Below are 19225 nucleotides of genomic sequence, written 5' to 3' on the forward strand. Positions count from 1 at the left end.
ATGAGCTGGGGGCTTATCAGGCAGCAGCAAAGAATTATCCTAAAGTTCTTAAAGAGGAGAGAGGAACAGGAATCAGGCCAGACTGAAAACAACTACTTAAGGTAGCAATAAAAAGACCTCTAGCTGTTGGGTAATAAATGGCAACCCAGATATTAGGAATCTTTAAGTTTGAATTTGTCATTTGAATAGCGGAATCGCTGTCTTGTCATTAATTGGGTGTGTCATCTGCTGAATTCCTAATTGCTTCTGATTCTATGAGGCTCAGAGGAAAACAGAAGATTCCACCTCATTTCTCTGCAGCCTTTCATATTGAAAAGCCTGTGAGTCAGAAGATTACTCTGGACGCATGATTCGCATAGAGAGTTCTTTATCTTAAGGGGTTCTCGGGAAACAGGCACTCCGTATCTTATCAATCCTGAGATGGGGAGGAGCTCTGCAAACAATTGTGTGAAAACTCAGTTGGACAGAAGTGATATGTGTCAATGCACTGACAGGTTCAATCCTGATAAAAGCTATCACAATCGGGGTATAAATGATGATTAGGGCATCAGAGTCCAATTGGCATCTCCAAACATTGGAGTTGACAAAGCCATGACACTGGTTTGTGAAAGGTGTGTTTTAAACCCATGATTCTGAAGATGATATTTGATGGAACCCTTGACATACACGTTTAAGGCAAATAGGTTTAGACCAAGGAGGTTTGTATCACTCACCAAATTTACAAATGATTATCCTACAGGTTCTGCAAATGTCCTCCCCCACCTCTCTCTCTCTCCTCTCTCTCTCTCTCTCCTCTCTCTCTCTCCTCTCCTCCTCCTCCCTCCCTCCCCAACATTGTTATAACTTGGCTTTTTTCTTCTGTGAGTAAGACCCTACTTGAGGTTCAAAATATGTTTTGAATTTGTATGGTCTTAATTCCAGTCCTTCTTTAATATTTAACCTTCTGGGATAACCTGAAATTGCAGGATTCTTGGGAACTGGGCTTGATAGATCTTAATGAATTATATGGTGTAAATTAGGTTTTCCACGCAAACATTTTCCCTAGCTAAGCGGGCTGATGGTCCATTTGTGAAGCACAGACATGGCTTCTTTCTTTTGCTTCTGAGCCCCTGCCTGTCCTTCCACTGCTGAAGTAAATTGGTCCCAAGTGTTCACTTAGCCAATTCCTGCTGCTTGGGATTTATGAGACTTGGAACTCTGAAGTGGATTTTGTGACAGCACAACTCTGCCCTGCCTTATCTTTGTCCCTTTCAAGACTGAGATATAAAATATCTTTTTTTTCCTAAATTAAAGTAAATTAAAGTTGATAGCTTCTTAAGTTTTCCCAAGGCATGTCAGAAATTCTTCACACTTCCAGATTTCAAGCAGGAAATCGCTAATCTCAACATTTAAGGAGAAGAAAGGGTTGGTACGCTTCTGTCAGTTCACTCAAGCTCTGAGGGGCTGTGTTAGAAATAGCCCATTCTTAAACTGAGTCCAACAACCTCAAAGTGGCAAATTGACAAGAACAGAAGGGACAGATGGGAGAGGTATTATGAAGGGCAACTCGAAAGAGTTGGAGATTAATTGAACAGTGGGCTGAGAAATATGGAACAGATATAATTCCAAATGTTTGAGCACCAGACACTGGGCGTTCCCACAGTCATAAGTAGGAAAGGCCTCCCCCTATACCATAATATGTCTTAACAAGCACTTTAAGAATCTTCTTAACCTAAGCTGTTTCAAGGCAAACCTCACTGCTTTCCTATGGTCCCAGAGCTAAGGGATGCTTTTGCATCCTGCTGTGTGAATTCAGGCTTTCAAGTCTTCTGCTCCTAGTGGCTCTACTCTCTGACATGTCAATCCAGACCCTCCTCCATTCCCCTATCCTCACTCAGCATGGACTATTGTTCCAAAACTCTTTTACAACATGAACAGCTAAGGTCAGACTTGCTGGACAGCAGTACCTGTAGCCTGACATTCTGAAGACCAGTCTGCCCTTGTTAGAGCAGCCACCATAACTTGGGTGTGAACCTCCAGCACTAGCTGTCTTCTTGGACTAGGAAAAGAGCCATTCAGGCAAGTCATGTTCAAAGCAGGTAGCTGAGGCACAAGTTGGGCACAGCAGGGCTAATATTCAAATTGTCAAAACAAGCAAGATTTAAAGGATTGGAGAAAAATTGATTTGTGAGTTTCCAGGGCTGATGGTTCTCAGGAACAGGGCAGAGCACACATAACTGAGGCAGGCAGAACAAGGAAGCTTCTAGAATTCATAGCAGTTGAAGTCAATGGTAGGGCTTGAGTATATGCTTATAACGAGTATTGTGCCCTGGGCTCTTATATATGAGCCTCTAATTACATGGTGACTGGATGAATTAATTCACTGGGTTTGAAGCCAGTCACTTGCAGAGCCCCAACCAGACCCTGTAATGTCCTCTGTTCCCAATATCACATCACCATCTTCAAGTGTAACCCCCAGCACTTAAAACCTAATACTTTACAGTTGGTCCTCCGTATTGTTGAGTTCCACATCTGTGTGTTCAACCAACTGGGGACTGAAAATATTGGGACAAAAATACATCTGTGCTGAAAACATATGTCCATCTTTTTTCTTTCCATTATTCCCTAAACAATGCATGACAACTATTTTCCTAGCTGTTTAATGGCAGGAAAGCTTTGTAGACCATCAAGATAGTTTACGGTGTATGAGAGGATGGACGTAGCTTATACACAAGTTCTTTTGAGCCTCTGAAGACGTTGGTATCTGGGGAAAGGGACAGTCCTAGTATTTGAGAATGACTGTCCATCAAACCATGTCAACTCAGTAAGCAGATCTGATTGTAAGACCCAGCTTCCTCTTGGGTACTTCAGGGCACTTTAGTCTGGAAAAACCCTTTCCAAATCCCCTGGATTAAACGAATGGGGACAGGAGTGGGAGATTGGTTTTTGAGAAGTTTCGTAGGAATAAAACTAATTCGTTCAGAGTATTGCCTTAACCATATTTATTGTATTACCCTTATCCTTTAAAATAAAATCTTTCCAAGCTGTATCTTTGCATATATACTAAGTATAAGAAAGTGTGTTGTCCCAACAAGAATAAAAACAAAGACAGATGAGGCCTGATACTTGTCCTAAAGCACAACATTGGAGGCATCTGTTAATAAAGCATCTCAAACCGTGCTTAAAATATTTTAAACACACAAATGATGATGGTGAGTTCATCTTTTATTTATAGGTGGTTCCAGTGGGTTTTTTTTAACGTCGTCTGATAATACAATCTTTAATTTAGGCAATTCACATAGCTTTACACTGGGATGAAAGTCTGGACGTGATTACAGGCTTAAAGCAGAAGACCTTCTATGGGCGACCCAACTGGAATGAGGAATTCAAGCAGATTGCCTACAATCACCCCAGGTGAGCAAAGCAAGCTCTCTCTCCTCTGCCTGTCAGGACCTCCCTGAAGTCCAGACAAGCTGTCACTGGGGAAAAAAATGTTAACCTGCAGTCAGAACGGAGAATTTTGGTCCAAGATTTAAAAAAATATCTACCTTAGAAAATATAGCCATGACTGTCTTATATTTCAGGAACCGCAAACCTCTGTTTCACTGGCTGACAGATTCAGACAATTATCGATTATGTTGAAAATCTTCACACTTAACCTCAATTTAAAGTTGGTATTTCTTAAACAGCATATGCCTTCAAAAAATCTTTTCAGCAGAGTTAGTCTCTAATTACCCAACCAGAGAATTCAATTCTATCCAGCTCTGCAGTGTGTCTAGCACGTCTAGCAAAAAAGCAAAGAGAAAAAGTGTTCTCAGACAGATAAAGCAGGGATTTGGCATGGTGCTAAAGGACCCAGATTGAAGCTGGGGTATTTAAGTGTCTGTCCTGGCGCTGCCATTCCCATGGGGTATACTTGGTCAACTGGTCCCCTCCTCCTCAAAAAACTGTAAATAATATTGTTTGCCTCCCAGGATTCTGCAAGAAAAAAAAATGAATGAAGATCTAAAGTGTCTGATACAGTATCTCAGTTAGGGTTTTACTGCTGTGAACAGACACTGTGACCAAGGCAACTCTTATAAGACAACATTTCATTGGGGCTGGCTTACAGGTTCAGAGGTTCAGTCCATTATCATTAAGGTGGGAGCATGGCAGCATCTGGGCAGGAGTGGTACAGGAGGAACGGAGAGTTCTACCTTTTGTTCCAAAGGCAAACAGGAGAAGACGGGCTTCCTGGCAACTAGAGTGAGGATCTTAAAGCCCACATCCACAGTGACACACCCACTCCAACAAGACCACACCCACTCCAACAAGACCACACCCCCTAATAGTGCCACTCCCTGGGCCAAGCATATACAAACCACATCATACCTTTCTCAGCTGCCACTGCCTTCGCCTTCATCAATTCAATTATCACTACGATTATCCTAACTATATAACATACTTTAATACATAGAGGGCCTAGCCATGGGGCCACAAGACTAGGGTACAACCTATGCTTTCAGTTCTAGAATTTTCCATCTATGTGACCTTGGTTGGATAAGGTAGCTTATTTTGGCTTTATTTTTAGAGTCAATGTAAAAGCACAGGTGATAAATTCACACTCGGTGTTGTTTCCTTAAGTTAACACAGTGTTGAGGAGCTGGGTAAAGTATAAGTCACTCAGACGGAGTGTTATCCTCACTCCTACGTCAGTCTTTGTCTGGAACCTTCGTCATCTATAGCGTGCGCTGTCTTCATATTTGAGGAAGGAGTGGAAGGGGGCAAAGGGAGCAACTAGAAGCTAGCAAGAGGCCAGTGAGTGGAATAGAGGCCACAAGAGGAAGTATTCCCAGAGATATCACTTAAGTTGGGTGACAGGTGATACCTGCAAACCATCATAAGACTTCAGATATGATTCTCAGAGCTATAGCCACTTACAGGTACAAGCCCAACACTGACATGGGGCTCACCCTTGTTGCTGTAAGAAAACAAAATGCAATGGGCCTGGAACAGAGGTAGGGAGGCCGGCGAGGAACAGGCAAGGGTAGTAGTTTGGTAGGTGGAGTGCACTGGAAGAGGTTGTGAGGAGCAGTTTGATGCTGAACATTTTCCAGAGGTTGAATGGGCATGAGCTGTTGATGGACTGGGGCAAGACCCAAGCTGGAATCAACTCCCACTCGTTAGCATGGACATGACCGTGAGAATTGCTGTGTAGAAGACACGGGGGGGGGAGTTGCGTTTTTAACGTTTAGCTTAAGATACTTGTTAAACATTCAAACGTCCAGCAGGTGATGCCTGCAGCGGGATTTGGGGCGAGGACCCCAGCTGAAGGTATCTGCATGTGAACTGTGTGTGGAGGCACTACCTCAGGATAAATGATCGAGGGTTCCAAGACACATTATGTTCAGGAAGCTAGAAACCATAATGTCTATGCGTGTGTTACAAAGTTTAATATACATTGCTCATATCTACCTTGGCAATCAAGCCATTTGAGGCTTTCTGGCTTTTATCTGTTCCTTTATCGGTAAATTAAAATCTACCCCCATGTCTCTGATGACTTCTCCATTCTCCATGATTGCCTAGTATTTTCTCATTGGTCTTCCTTCCAAGGACCCATGCTTCATTGATCTCTCTGTAATTCCCTGGTACCTTTTTCTGCCCTGTGGAATTCTTTTATGGCGAGTATAATTCATCTTTTGATCAATTCAACACCTTTTCATATTTTTTCCTTATATTTTCTTAGCACTGAAACTATGCCTTTCTGTCTTTATTAGCTGCCTGTGTGTCTGTCTGAGTTTACTGAACCTTCTCTTTTTTTTTATTACTTTTACACTCCAGATTTTATTCCCCTCCCGGTCCACCCCGGCCCCCTAAGTTCCACATCCCATACCTCCTTCCCATCCCCCTCTGCACTGTGCCCCCATCTCCAAAAGGATGTCTCCACCCCACCCACCCCACCCACCCCACCAGACCTCTAAACTCCCTGGGGCCTCCAGTCTCTTGAGGGTTAGGTGCATCTTCTCTGACTGAACCCAGACCCTGCAGTCCTCTGCTGTATATGTGTTGGGGGCCTCATCTCAGCTGTGTGTGCTGCCTGGCTAGTGGTCCAGTGTCTAAGAGATCTCAGGGGTCCAGGTTAATTGAGCCTGCTGGTCCTCCTACAGGGTTGCCCTCCTCCTCAGCTTCCTCCAGCTTTTCCCTAATTCAGCCAGAGGGGTCAGCAGCTTCTGTTCATTGGTTGGTGCACATAGCTATAACAGGCTCAGCTGCTTGTTGGGTCTTTCGGAGAGCAGTCATGGTAGCCCCAGTAATGGTGTCAGGCCTTGGGGCCTCCCCTTGAGCTGGATCCCACTCTGGGCTGTCACTGCACCTTCTCTTCCTCAGGTTCTTCTCCATTTCCATCCCTGCATTTCTTTCAGACAGGAAGAATTATGGGTCAGAGTTTTGGCTGTGGGATAGCAACCCCATCCCTCAGTAAGTTCCCTCTCCCCACTGTAGAGCCTTTCATCTAGGGTCCCCCCTTTGAGTCCTGAGAGTCTCTCATTCCCTAGGTCTCTGGTTCATTCTAGAGGGTCCTCCCAGCGTTCTTCCTCCTGAGGTCGCCTGTTTCCATTCTTTCTGCTGGCCCTCAGGGCTTCAGTCATTTTCCCCCACCCAGTACCAGACCATGTTCCCCTCTCCCCCACCCATTCCCCTTTCCATCCCCTATTCTTCCCTTCCTCCCCCATTGTGATTGCTTTCTTCTCTCACCCAACTAAGGTGTCCTCACTTGGGCCCTTCAGCTTTTTGAGTTCTGTGGACTGTATCTTGGGTATTCTGTACTTTTTTTTGGCTAATATCCACTTATTAGTGAGAAAATACCATGCATGTCCTTTTGAGACTGAGTTACCTCACTCGGGATGACATTTTCTAGTTCCATCCATTTGCCTGCAAAACTGAGGATGTCCTCATTCTTAATAGCTGAGTATTCCATTGTGTAAATGAACCACATTTTCTGTATCCATTCTTCTGTCATGGGACATCTGGGTTGTTTCCAGCTTCTGGCTATCACAAATACGGCCGCTATGAACATAGTGGAACATGGGCCCCTGTGGCATGCTGGGGCATCTTTGGAGTATATTCCCAAGAGTCGCATTTCTGGGTCTTCAGATAAGTCTATTTCCAAGAGGAACCTCCAAATTGATTTCCAGAGTAGTTGTACCAGTTTGCATTCCTACCAGCAATGGAGGAGTGTTCCTCTTTCTCCACATCCTTGACAACATGTGTTGTCACCTGAGGTTTTGATCTTAGCCATTCTCACTGGTATAAGGTGGAATCTCAGGGTTGTTTCGATTTGCATTTCTCTGATCACTAAGGACTTTGAACGTTTCTTTAGGTGCTTCTCAGCCATTCAAGATTCCCCTGTGGTGAATTCTCAGTTTAGATCTAGACCCCATTTTTTATTGGGTTGTTTGGTTGTTTGGAGGTTAGCTTCTTGAGTTCTTCACATATTTTGGATATTAGCCCTCTATCAGATGTGGGGTCAGGGAAGATTTTTTCCCAATCTGTAGGATGCTGATTTGTCTTATTGACTATGTCCTTTGCCTTACAGAAACTTTCCAATTTCATGAAGTCCTATTTATCAATTCTTGATCTTAAAGCATGAGCCATTGGAGTTCTGTTTAGGAAATTTCTTCCTGTGCTAGTGAGTTCAAGGCTCTTTCCCACTTTCTCTTCTATTAGATTCAGTGTATCTGGTTTTATGTTGAAATCCTTGATCCACTTGGACTTGAGCTTTGTGCATGGTGACAAATTTGGGTTTATTTTCATTTTTCTACATACAGACATCCAGTTAGACCAGCACCATTTATTGAAGATGTATTTTTTCCATTGTATATTTTTGGCTTCTTTGTCAAAGATCAAGTGTGTGTAAGAGTGTGACTTTATTTCTGGGTCTTCTATTCTATTCCATTGATCAACCTGTCTGTCTCTGTAACAATACCATGCAGTTTTTATCACTATTGCTCTGTAGTAGAGCTTGAGGTCAGGGATGGTGATTTCCCAGCCCTTCTTTTATTGTTAACAATTGTTTTCACTATTCTGGGGTGTTTTTGTTTTTGTTTTGTTTGTTTTGTTTTGGGGTGTTTTTTTTTGGTTTTTGTTTTTTTTGGTGTTTGTTTGTTTGTTTTGCCTTTCCAGATGAATTTGAGGGTTGCTCTTTCCATTTCTTTGAATAATTGTGTTGGGATTTTGATGAGGATTGCGTTGAATCTGTAGACTGTCTTTGGTAGTCATCTGTAGCATTTACTATGTTAATTCTGCCAATCCATGAGCATGGGAGATCTCTCCATTTTCTGAGATCTTCTTCAATTTCTTTCTTGAATGACTTGAAGTTCTTATCATACAGATCTCTCACTTGTTTAGTCAGAGTTACCCCAAGATAGTTTATGCCATCTGTGACTATTGTGAAGTGAATTGTTTCCCTCATTTCTTTCCCAGCCTGTTTATCATTTGTATAAAAGAAGGCTACTGGTTTATTTGAGTTAACTTTATATCCAGTCACTTTGCTGAAGTTATTTATCAGCTGGAGAAGTTCTCTGATAGAATTTTGGGGTTGCTTATGTACACTATCATATCATCTAAAAACAGTGATACCTTTAATTCTTCTTTGCTAATTTGTATCCCCTCGATCTCCTTTTGTTGTCTTATTATTGTAGCTAGGACTTCAAGCACTACATTGAATAAAATGGGGAGATGGGGATCCTTGTCTAGTCCTAGATTTTAATGGGATTGCTTCAAGTATCTCTCCATTTAATTTGATATTGCCTGTTGGTTTACAGTAAATTGCTTTTATTATGTTTAGGTGTGAGCTTTGAATTCCCGATCTCTCCAATACTTTTAACATGAAGGGTTATTGTTTTTTGCCAAATGCTTCTTCCGCATATAAGGAGATGATCATGTGATTTTTTTCTTTGAGTTTGTTTATATGGTAGATTACATTAACGGATTTTTGTATGTTGAACCAACTTTGCATCCCTGGGATAAAGCCTACTTGATCATGGTGAATTGTGGTTTTGATGTGTTCTTAGATTTGGTTTGTGAGAATTTTATTGACTATTTTTGAATCGATATTCATAAACGAGATTGGTCTGAAGTTCTCTTTTTTCGGTAGCATGTTTGTATGGTTTAGGTATAAGAGTAATTGTGGCTTCATAGAATGAATTAGGTAGTTGTCTAAGTTGTTTTATTGCTGTGAACAGACACCATGATCAATGCAAGTTTTATAAAAGACAACATTTAATTGGGACTGACTTACAGGTTCAGAGGTTCAGACCATTATCATCAAAGTGGAAGCATGGCAGCATCTAGGCAGGCATGGTGCAGGAAGAGCTGAGTTCTACATTGTGACCTGAAGGAAGCCAGGAACAGACTGAGTATCCTCGGGCAGCTAGGAGGAGGGTCTCCAAGTCCACCCCCACAGTGACACACTTCCTCCAACAAGACCACACCTTCTAATAGTGCCACTCCCTGGGCCAAGCATATGCAAACCATCACAGTAGTGTTCCTTCTGTTTCTATTTTATGGAATAGTTTGAGGAATATTGGTATCAGGTCTTCTTTGAAGGTCTGATAGAATTCTGAACAAATCCATCTGGCCCTGGGCTTTTTAGGTTGAGAGGTTTTTAATGACTTATTCAATTTCCTTATGGGATATGGGCCTGTTTAGAAAGTTTATCTGCTCTTGATTTAACTTTCGTATGTGGTATCTGTCTAGAAAATCATCCATTTCATCAGATTTTCCAGTTTTGTTGAGTATAGGCTTTTGTAGTAGGATCTGATGAATTTTTGAATTCCCTCCATTTCTGTTGTTATGTCTCTCTCTTCATTTCTGATTTTGTTAATTTGGATGCTGCCTCTGGGCCCTTTAGTTAGTTTGGCTAGGGATTTGTCTATCTTGTTGATTCTTTCAAAGAAGCAGCTTTTGATTTTACTGATTCTTTGTCTTGTTCTCTTTGTTTCTATTTGGTTGATTTCAGTCCTGAGTTTGACTATTTCCTGCCATTTACTTCTCTTGGGTGTGCTTGCTTATTTCGTTCTAGAGCTCTCAGGTGTGCTGTTAAGTTGCTAGTGTAACATCTTTCCTGTTTCTTTACCAGTGCACTTAGTGCTATGAATTTTCCTCTTAGCACTGCTTTCATTGTGTCCTATGAGTTTGGGTATGATGTGTCAACACTTTCACTAAATTCCAGGAAGTCTTTAATTTCTTTCTCTATTTCATCTTTGACCAAATTATTACTGAGTAGACAGTTGTTCAGTTTCCACATGTATGTGGGTTTTCTGTTGCTTTTGAAGACCAGCTTTAGGCCATGGTGGTCTGATAGGATGCATGGGATTATTTCAATCTTCTTGTATTGGTTGAGGGCTGTTTTGTGACCAATTATATGGTCGATTTTGGAGAAGATACCATGAGTTGTGAAAAGAAGGTGTATTCTTTTGCTTTAGTGTGAACTGATCTATAGATATCTGTTAAATGCATTTGGTTCATGACCTCTATTAGTTTCACCGTGTCTCTGTTTAGAACCTGATCTTTTTACAGACATTGGGTGAGGAAGGGAAGAGGGAGGGGTCGAGAAGCATTCAAGGTTCATAAGCATCCTATGGCAGTATCCTTGGTCCATGGGAAGTCACTGGGCTTCCACTGCCACAAGTGCTGAGAGACAGACCCCTGCAAACTGGGAGTACAGCTTGTGTTCTGACAGCCTTCTGTGGGAAACCCTGCATTCTGAGAATGTTCCGTGAGGGTCTCAAGCATCCTGATCATACAGTAGAGGGAAGAAGTGAGTAGAGACTTCAATCAGCCTATGAGGGGCAGAATCCTAAGAGGAAAGACAGAAAACAGCTTAGCGTCTAGCTGAAAAGTCAAGAGGAGGTGGATCCATTGTACAAGGTGACAGCCAAGCTTCTGCTCCAGACACAGCTTTAGGCAACCTCACAGAGCTGCCACCCATGGCAAGGGCAGCTCTTCCTTGCTACCGAATCCTGGCTCTCTCCTTGCCTTGGCTCTTGTGGATGCCCAGCCTTGAATCCAGTCCTGGAGCACCATCTTGTCTCCAAACGTGTGACTCCATTCCAACCCCACCCCCCAGGAGTCTTCTAAGCATCCACTTAACAATGGATGCTCAATCTCAACCTCTTAAGCCTCTCTAAGCCCTGGGAGAAGTTCTCCTCACCTTGCACCTTCCTCGTTCTTCTCCAGAGCAAATAGAGTAATTTCATGCTATATGCTCATATGTAAAACCTTAAGTGGGTTTGTTCCTATTTTCTCTTTGGGGAGAAAAATATAGTTTTGAACAAATTTATACCTCTTGTTTTCACTGATGACGAAATGGATTTCCCACTTCCTGGCTCCCTGAGTGTGACAGAGATGCAGGAGAATGGCATGTACACATGCGTGTGGCAGCTGGAAGACAGCCATTCATGTCATTCCTTAGGCATCATACACCCCTAGTTTTTTCAGACAGGGTTTCTCCTTACTAGCCCAGAACCCCATTTTCCAAGTGAGTTGGGATGGCTGCCTAAGGGACCTCAAAACTTCACCCGTCTTTACTTCCCTGGCAACTGGGATAACAAGCACATATCACCAAGTCTGACTTTGATTGTACGGGCTCTGAGGAGCAAGCTTAGATCTCCATCTCTTCAAGGCAAGCATCTCCTCTGTGAGATATCGCCTTAGCCCAGCCTCAAACTGCAGGCTTCTGAAACTTCCATCTTTAAATTCATGTGGACAGCTCCAGCCTTCAGAGTGATCTCCCTGCATTGACACTGCCTTGTGTTCACCTTTTTCATAATATAAAGTTGACAGCCCAATGCAGAAGGCCTTTCAAATCAGATCACTTAGTCATCTTTCTTCCCTTGGAGGGCGTGAGCCAGAAGCACAGGGTGTTAAGAAGTCAAAAGCAAGACCAGCCTTGTGTAAGCCCAGCTCAGAAAAATGCCATTTCAGGCAGGCGAGCCTGCTCCATGTAGGGAGTGAGTGGGAAGTCAAGGACAGTTCTATCTAAGCTAGAAAGCACGTTCACCCCATACCAGAACCCGCCATCAGAGCACACGATTGCATGAAATGGCTAGCTCTGTTTTTCAGCATGGTAGCTGTGCAAACTCTCTTTCTCTCATGTATGATTTCATGTTGTCCAGGGGAAAAAACGACTCCTGGGGTTAAGTCATTTCCAACCAAGACACTACCGACTACTTTCTACCTGAAAAAAAATTAATATCAGATTTGTAAAAAGCCTGAGACTCCGGAACACACTGGCTTATTAAATTGCTTCAAGCATCAATATAATTAATATTAGATAAATCCATGCAAAATCAATCATTATTTCATCTCTGGAATGCCAGGTCCCTGGGACCCGGCAAATCTCCAGCATCGAGCTTAGCACCGCCCTTCAAGAAGACTTTTAAAATGACCTCCGTAAAATAATTTTTTTGTTTTTCTTCTTTGTAAAAGGAGATTTATGCTTAATGAAGCTTTTAATGAAGAAATTACAGAAGGAGAATGCCAATAAAATCTAATTTTTAAACAAGAAAATCTAATATTGAGAAGTATTGCAATATGCTGGCCTTTGTCCAGATAGAAATGAAACGCAATCCAATCACTGTTCCGCACAAAGGACAAAGTTACATTAATTTTCTTCAAGATGGTTATTAGACAGATAAACAGTATGTTCTCCCCTTATTATGTCATGAAGATGTTTGTTCCCAAGCCCACTTGGCTACCCTCACAAGGACAGCTTCTCCTGCCATTAGCTGGTATCTCTTGGCAAAGGTGAGTCAGGAAGAATTGCTGGATTTGTTAGTAGCCTCAGAAAAGATCCTTTGTTCCCCAAGGCCTTTGAAGTAGGCTCTGCACCACTGGCACAAAGCTAGGCATTCTTAGCACTAACTCCTGTAATCACATTTACCTGTTCACTCAAAGCTAGTTTGTTCCTGTCCTAAGAAAGAGTTGAATCAAAAGAACGGAGGAGAAAGGAGCGCAAAAAACCTTTTTTTTTTATAGAACATGAAAAACACCACCAAAAATAAAGCTTGAAGGGAAGCAGATCAAAGCGGATTGAGCAAGTTCTGAAGGAACCAGAAAATTGCAAAAATAACAGTAATAGAGAAACAAATTGATGGCATCAAAATGAATACAAATGAGAAACAGGAGAGATGATTTTAAAATAGATCAAAGACTGGAAGCAGAAAACAGGAAAGTATGTTCTGCTGTTCTTATCTGTAATTAATTTCAGTAATTATACCAGCTGATTTACAAAAACATGAGTATAGTGCTAAAAGACAATCAACAAAGAGCAAATGAGTATACATTTAAAGAGGTCATTTCTTGCTCTGCCCAAACTCTCATGCATGTGACAATTGCCAATTACTTCAGTTATATAAGCCCAGGAAAGTATTCCAAGCATACAATGTGAGCTACCCCCATTAAAGTACAATGGGCTAATTAGCGCATGCACTGACACCTAGGACTTATGGATCTATAGAAATGTGTCTTGTACAAAAATGGAAGCCCTGTTTCATTTTCTGTAAGCATTCTCAATATGCTGCCAACCTTTAGACAAGTGTTCAGAGTCAGAAAATCATTTTCGAGAAGACAGGCGGAGTGAAAATAAATATAGCTTTGTCATATCTAGCTATTTTTTTTTTTTTGCAAACACACATTGTGCATCCACTCACCCCTGTGGACCTGTGGCTTAGCTGTTGTTAATTGACTAAGAGGTTTGTCTGTAGGGCTTCGGTCTTTGATCTTACACTTCGGAAAATATGTATAGTTTTCTGCTTTTGACCTACCTGCTGATATCTTCGCTGTGCCTTTTAGGTGTGAACTTTATGCAATTAATTAGCATAAAAACTTTGGAGATTTTTCCCAGTTTTCATAACTTCAATAACTTCTCTAATAAAGAGGGGAAAGAAGAGACAGGGATGTCAGTGTTCGTCAGGACAGAGTCATCCAACGCAGACATGGAGACGGTGTCAACTTACTACACAAGTGGGGGTGCTTCTGATCCATATGACATGAATGTATTTTAGACCCCCATTGTTTTCAAAACTGTTTAAAAAATACCTTTTTACTAAATTGAGTAAATGTGTCCATCTGGAGTTACATTTGCTTGTGTGCACACCCTTCAGTTCTCATTTGTACATGCATATGTGCAAAACTGTTGTTAAGAGATATTTTTAGGAAATTAGCATTCTGATTATAGCATACCAGGTCCTTTATCTAACAGGGTATCCTAAACATTCATTATATGACTAAAATGTTCGAGACACTCAAAGAAATAGATTTAAATGTAAATCCAGCACGTGATAAATTATAGCTTTATAAGAAAAGTAAAGCCACCATAATGGATGGTGGAAATATTGTCCCCATAGCTAAATGGTACCTTTTCCACCAGAGAGCATCCAGCTCTGGTTATAACAGAGTAAAAATTCCATAAAAATTACTAGCTTTGTTTGTCGTTGGGGGACTAAGAACGTAAGTAAATAGTGGGTAGAGTTATTACTCTGTTAACTTACTTTGATGGCATTGTTCCAGTAAATTAAGAGTTGTAGAAAAATCTTTTGGTTGTTTATATGCTTACATGTCTTAGACCGAGGTAGAACGAGGGTAAGGGAAAAATATAGGATGGAGAAAAATCGTTCCACCATTTTCTGGGATCCAGTACTATGAATCTACTAGTCCTCCTCCTCCTCCTCCTCCTCCTCCTCCTCCTCCTCCTCCTCCTCCTCCTCCTCCTCCTCCTCTTCCTCCTCCTCTTCTTCCTCCTCTTCCTCTTCCTTCTCAACTTCCTTCCCACCCCCACTCCATAAGGGCAACAGCTTAATTCACTCATATCTACTGTTCAGCATGAACAAGTGAAAGGATGATGACATAGAGGAAACAGATGAGAATCCTGAGTGTACAGTGACAGTCTTAGAGTTTATTGGAAAGTGGGCAAAGAAGAGGTACACATAAGTTTTGTTAGTAACATCTGCAGCCGGGGATAAACAACTCAGTGAGGAGAACACTGCATTAGTTACTTGTCTTGCTGCCATGCCAAAATACCTGACAAGAAGCAGCTCTGAGAGAAAAAGTTTTTCTGGGTCCATGGTTTGCGGAAGCAGTTCATCATAGCTGCAGGAACAGGAAGTGCTTGCTCACGATGCATGCGCAGTCAGGAAGCAGAAAGCTGTAATGGATCCCTCTGCTCAACCAGTTTTCTCCTTTGTGTTCAGTCTGAGACCCCAGCCCTTGTTGTCAGTCTTCCCTCCTCCTCAGTTAATTTTCTCTGAAAATACCTTCGGACTGCCCCCTAAGGTGTATCTCCTAGGGGATTCTAAATCATGTTGACAGTCAAGATTGACCACCATACACTCTTGAGAAACTAAGTACACCCGGCTGCTGGGCATTGACTACGATATGGGTTAGAAAGGGAGAGAGCTGGCCAGCGCAAGTATCATCTGTAGTTATGAAAAAGATGGTGTTGTATAAAGTGTAATTATGTGATCAATCACTGGGAGGCTTTTCTAATGAAAAACATTCACTGGGAAGATTAACCAGAACTTGTGTGTCCACTGTCTGAAACCGAGTTTGTAGCTCTCGGTGCCGTCGTCCTGAGCCTTCATAAATCCGCAGGAAGCTTCTGTTTATCAATTTTATTTGCAGAACACACTCAGGGTATAAAGTAATTTGATTTTTTTAACAGGGTTTAGGGTCTGCCCCAACAGGGTTATAACTTACCAAGCATAAAAGCCAACACATAAAAACAAACGTACAATTTAAAGAGAAAAGGGCTCGTGCCAGCGGAATTGGTGAGTCGAGGGGGTGGTGAGATTACCCCCAGGCATATCCACACACCTATCTATCTGTCTGGGAATCTGGGGGTGAGGGTGGTGAGATTCCTCCCAGGCATAGCCCCATGCCTATCTAACTGCTCGGCTGAAATCTCCTGGCGGGTGATATTTTGGATGCTTTTCACGCATGGTGTTGCTCAACCGTTTTGAGACAAAAATAAATAAATAAATCCCACAGAGAAGAGCGCAGCGGTTATTTAACAAACACGAGGGGTGGGTAGAGAAAGAAGTCTCCTGTTTATGAGAGCTCGGAATAATTCTGTGGATGTTTTTAACCATTTCTTTCACCTTCTGTGAAATCTGCCCTTTTCTCACCAAAGTCAGCCACTCAGACTGGTCAACGCCATTACTGTTATTTTGGTCCAGCTCAGCACCCGGGTGCAAGCTCTGCAGCTTTCAGGCTGTAAACTGGAGGATAAATGGTGTCTCGTGCTTTTATACTTCTTTTGCACAGAATCTTCTTTTTTAACTCTAAGCAATTGTGGATAATTAAATTTTTATAGAAGAATTTTTTTTTCTTTAGCAATCCCATTAGGTCTCTGCTGTACTTGCCCATTGTCTCATAAAGGAAAAAGGAAGGGGAAAAAAACCTGCCACATCTGTGCCTTAACCATTTTGTGCAGATTCTCTCAGCTCCATAGTTTATGGGATGCATTCATGGCCGGGAAACCCTATATTGGTGCCATAAATGCCAAGGCTGGTAAAGAAGGTGAGCAGCCTTACTTGGGGGCAGTGATGAGAAGAGAGACAGATTAAGGGCTGACTGCTGGGTCACAGCTGAGGGCAGATAAGAAATGGCCTTCCTGAGACTTTTTGTTGACCGCATAACCAAGCAACCATGGGCCCTGAGCATGGAACAGTCTGGACTTCACCAGACAGTGTAACAGCCACAGTCTCAGCAGAGTAGGGGAGCTGAGCACCACTGAAAATACCAGTGGCTCACCTGATGGCTCACAATCTCAATACTTTGAAAGGGGCTCTAAAAGGCAGGGCATCAAAGAACGCCATCGGCTTCTCAAACAGTGACTCTAACTATAAATGAAAGGTCAGTTCCAATCTGTGGGAACAGACCAGTGGCAACCTCTTTGCTGACATTCACACTAATAGGAAAATATCGCCAACCATAAGAGCACCTTTGAAACCAAGTGCAAGGATACCTCTGGGCAGCTTACCCACAGCAAAGATGTGACTCCTTATCAAGAAGGGCCTCCACCTGACCTCTTCCCCTCAGATGTTTTGTCCTCTGTGTCCACACCCCACTTCCCATCCTCTATTCAGCCCCGAGGAGCAGGTGAAGCCCTGTGGACATGTGCGATATGGATATTCGAGAGCTAACAGCTACAGAGAGCACTGTGGAGTAAACAAATGGCCACAGCAGGGCTGACCCTGCTTTTCTCCATCCTCAGAGAGAAGCTGGGAGCACAGAGGAAGGAGACCTTGAAAGGAAAGATCCTCCTGATTATCTGTACGTGAAGCAATAGGACTTTGAGAAGAGTAGTTAATGTGCCCAAGCTCATGGCAGCCAAATGGCAGAGACATCAGCCTCCTTAGCCATTTGTCTCCTAGTCCCATAAACACCTAAAAATTACCTCAAGTCAAATTACATAGTATAAAGCATTTTTTGGGGAAAAAAAAGATACTTTCACAAATATCTGGATATCTTTGAAAGTGACACTTAGACATTTCAAATCTGTTCTCATTTGTTGATGAAGCCATTTGGTGGATTCTTTGGAAGGTAGTTTAAAATGTGGTTAAACCATCAACTTCTACGATGGGCATCATGGTCCCAGAACACATTGTTAAAATAGGACTCTGATATATGGCAGAGAACCACTCTACTGTGTGAGCTCGGAGCAAGGCTATACAAGCACTTTCTACCAGAAGCCAGGTGGATGGAAGAGAGGCAGTAGAGCCGGCTGGCCCTGGATCTGAAGAATTTCTCTGAGGCAGTATGGCTCATAGGCCCATCTGCCTCAATATTACCTGGCTTCTAACCAAACGTTCTCCATGGATCCCAGCCAAAGAATCTCAATTATAACAAGCTGCCTAATGGTTTTATACACAGTAATGGGGGTACTTTCGGTCTGGGCTAGAGTAAGTACTTTTTAGATGCTGGATATTAGGACAAGAAAACATCACAGTGCGCAATGACTTAGACAGTCGGGGGGAAAGCTTCACCCTCTGTACCTTTCAATAGGGGCTGGCATGCCCTGAGCCCCTGGACCAGTGCTCTGCTTACACAGGAGTCTGGGGTGCTCTTGCGATGCGAAGCAAAGCTGCATCTTCCACACTATTTTTGGAAGTACAAAGATCAAGGGCCACACTGTTTGGAAGACCGGGTTTTCAACAACACTTGTCTCTTCAATCACTTCCTTTAAGCATCCTTTGCAGATTGAATTCCAGTAGGAGAAATAAATTGAGTTCTTATTACTTTAATATACACCTTATTATCTATAAAAATGGCAAGATTGAACAAGGTATTAGTCATAACCAACCCTTTCATAATAACTTTTGAATATATTGTCTTATTTTGCTTTCAATAAAATACACAGTGTGATTGTCAGATTACATATGTAAGACCTCCAGCCCTGCCCAAAATCATGCAGCAATGATCAACATGACCATCTACTCATCCCTTCAGCAAACGTGTGATCTTTGTCTACTTAAGCGAGACACTATCCTTGGTGCTGGGATGAAGATGATGAGTCAGAAGTCCTGACTTACACTCTAACCACAGATCCAGAAAGATGTTGACCAACTTTACCTGACCAAAACCACACTGTATCCCAACCCCCCCCGAGCTATTATCAAAACCCCTCCAGCATCTATGTTCTTGTGTCCCTGGTTCCTGTGTTTCTGGGAACCACAGGGCTCTGGGAATCTTGGCTAGAGCAATGGACTGCAGGCAGGAAGGACTCTTGCAAAAGAAACAGACAGATAAGAAAATAAATTAATAGCCTGGCCACAGTGTCTGCTTCCTAACCTCCTAGGCCTGTCATGGCTTCCTGCTGGCCTTGCCCAAGTAACACTCTCTCCTTTTCTTACCCCACGTGCAGCAGCAGCATTGGCGTGTTCTTCTGTGGACCCAAAGCCATGTCAAGGACTCTTCAAAAGATGTGCCGTTTGTACTCATCCTCAGATCCTAGGGGCGTTCATTTCTATTACAACAAGGAAAACTTCTAGATGTTGGAGGTACATTTAATGCACTGTCAAAGAGGCTAAAATCAGATAGGTCAAGGGTAAGGACTTTTTTTTTCCACAAAGGGCCAAATAGGCAGCATTTTAGACTCTATGTAGAGGATAATTGTAGCCTCATCTTCTCCACACTGTGGTTCCAAAGTGCTTAAGTAGCCCCGAATGAGAGCACATCGGAATGGGCTAACTGAGTTCTGCTGTCA

General features: G+C 42.4%; 1 protein-coding gene across 1 annotated transcript in view; it reads left to right on the plus strand.

Annotated features, from left to right (window-relative positions):
- Nox3 (NADPH oxidase 3) overlaps positions 1 to 19010 on the plus strand; it is a 64873-nt gene extending 45863 nt beyond the window's left edge. The window contains exons 12-13 of the mRNA XM_032896350.1: positions 3269 to 3393; positions 18884 to 19010. Coding sequence (XP_032752241.1) covers positions 3269 to 3393; positions 18884 to 19010 — 252 coding nt within the window. The remainder of the gene's footprint in view (positions 1 to 3268; positions 3394 to 18883) is intronic.
- Positions 19011 to 19225: the final 215 nt, after the last annotated feature.

This window comes from Rattus rattus, chromosome 2 (genome assembly GCF_011064425.1).
Source record: "Rattus rattus isolate New Zealand chromosome 2, Rrattus_CSIRO_v1, whole genome shotgun sequence".
NCBI lineage: Eukaryota > Metazoa > Chordata > Mammalia > Rodentia > Muridae > Rattus > Rattus rattus.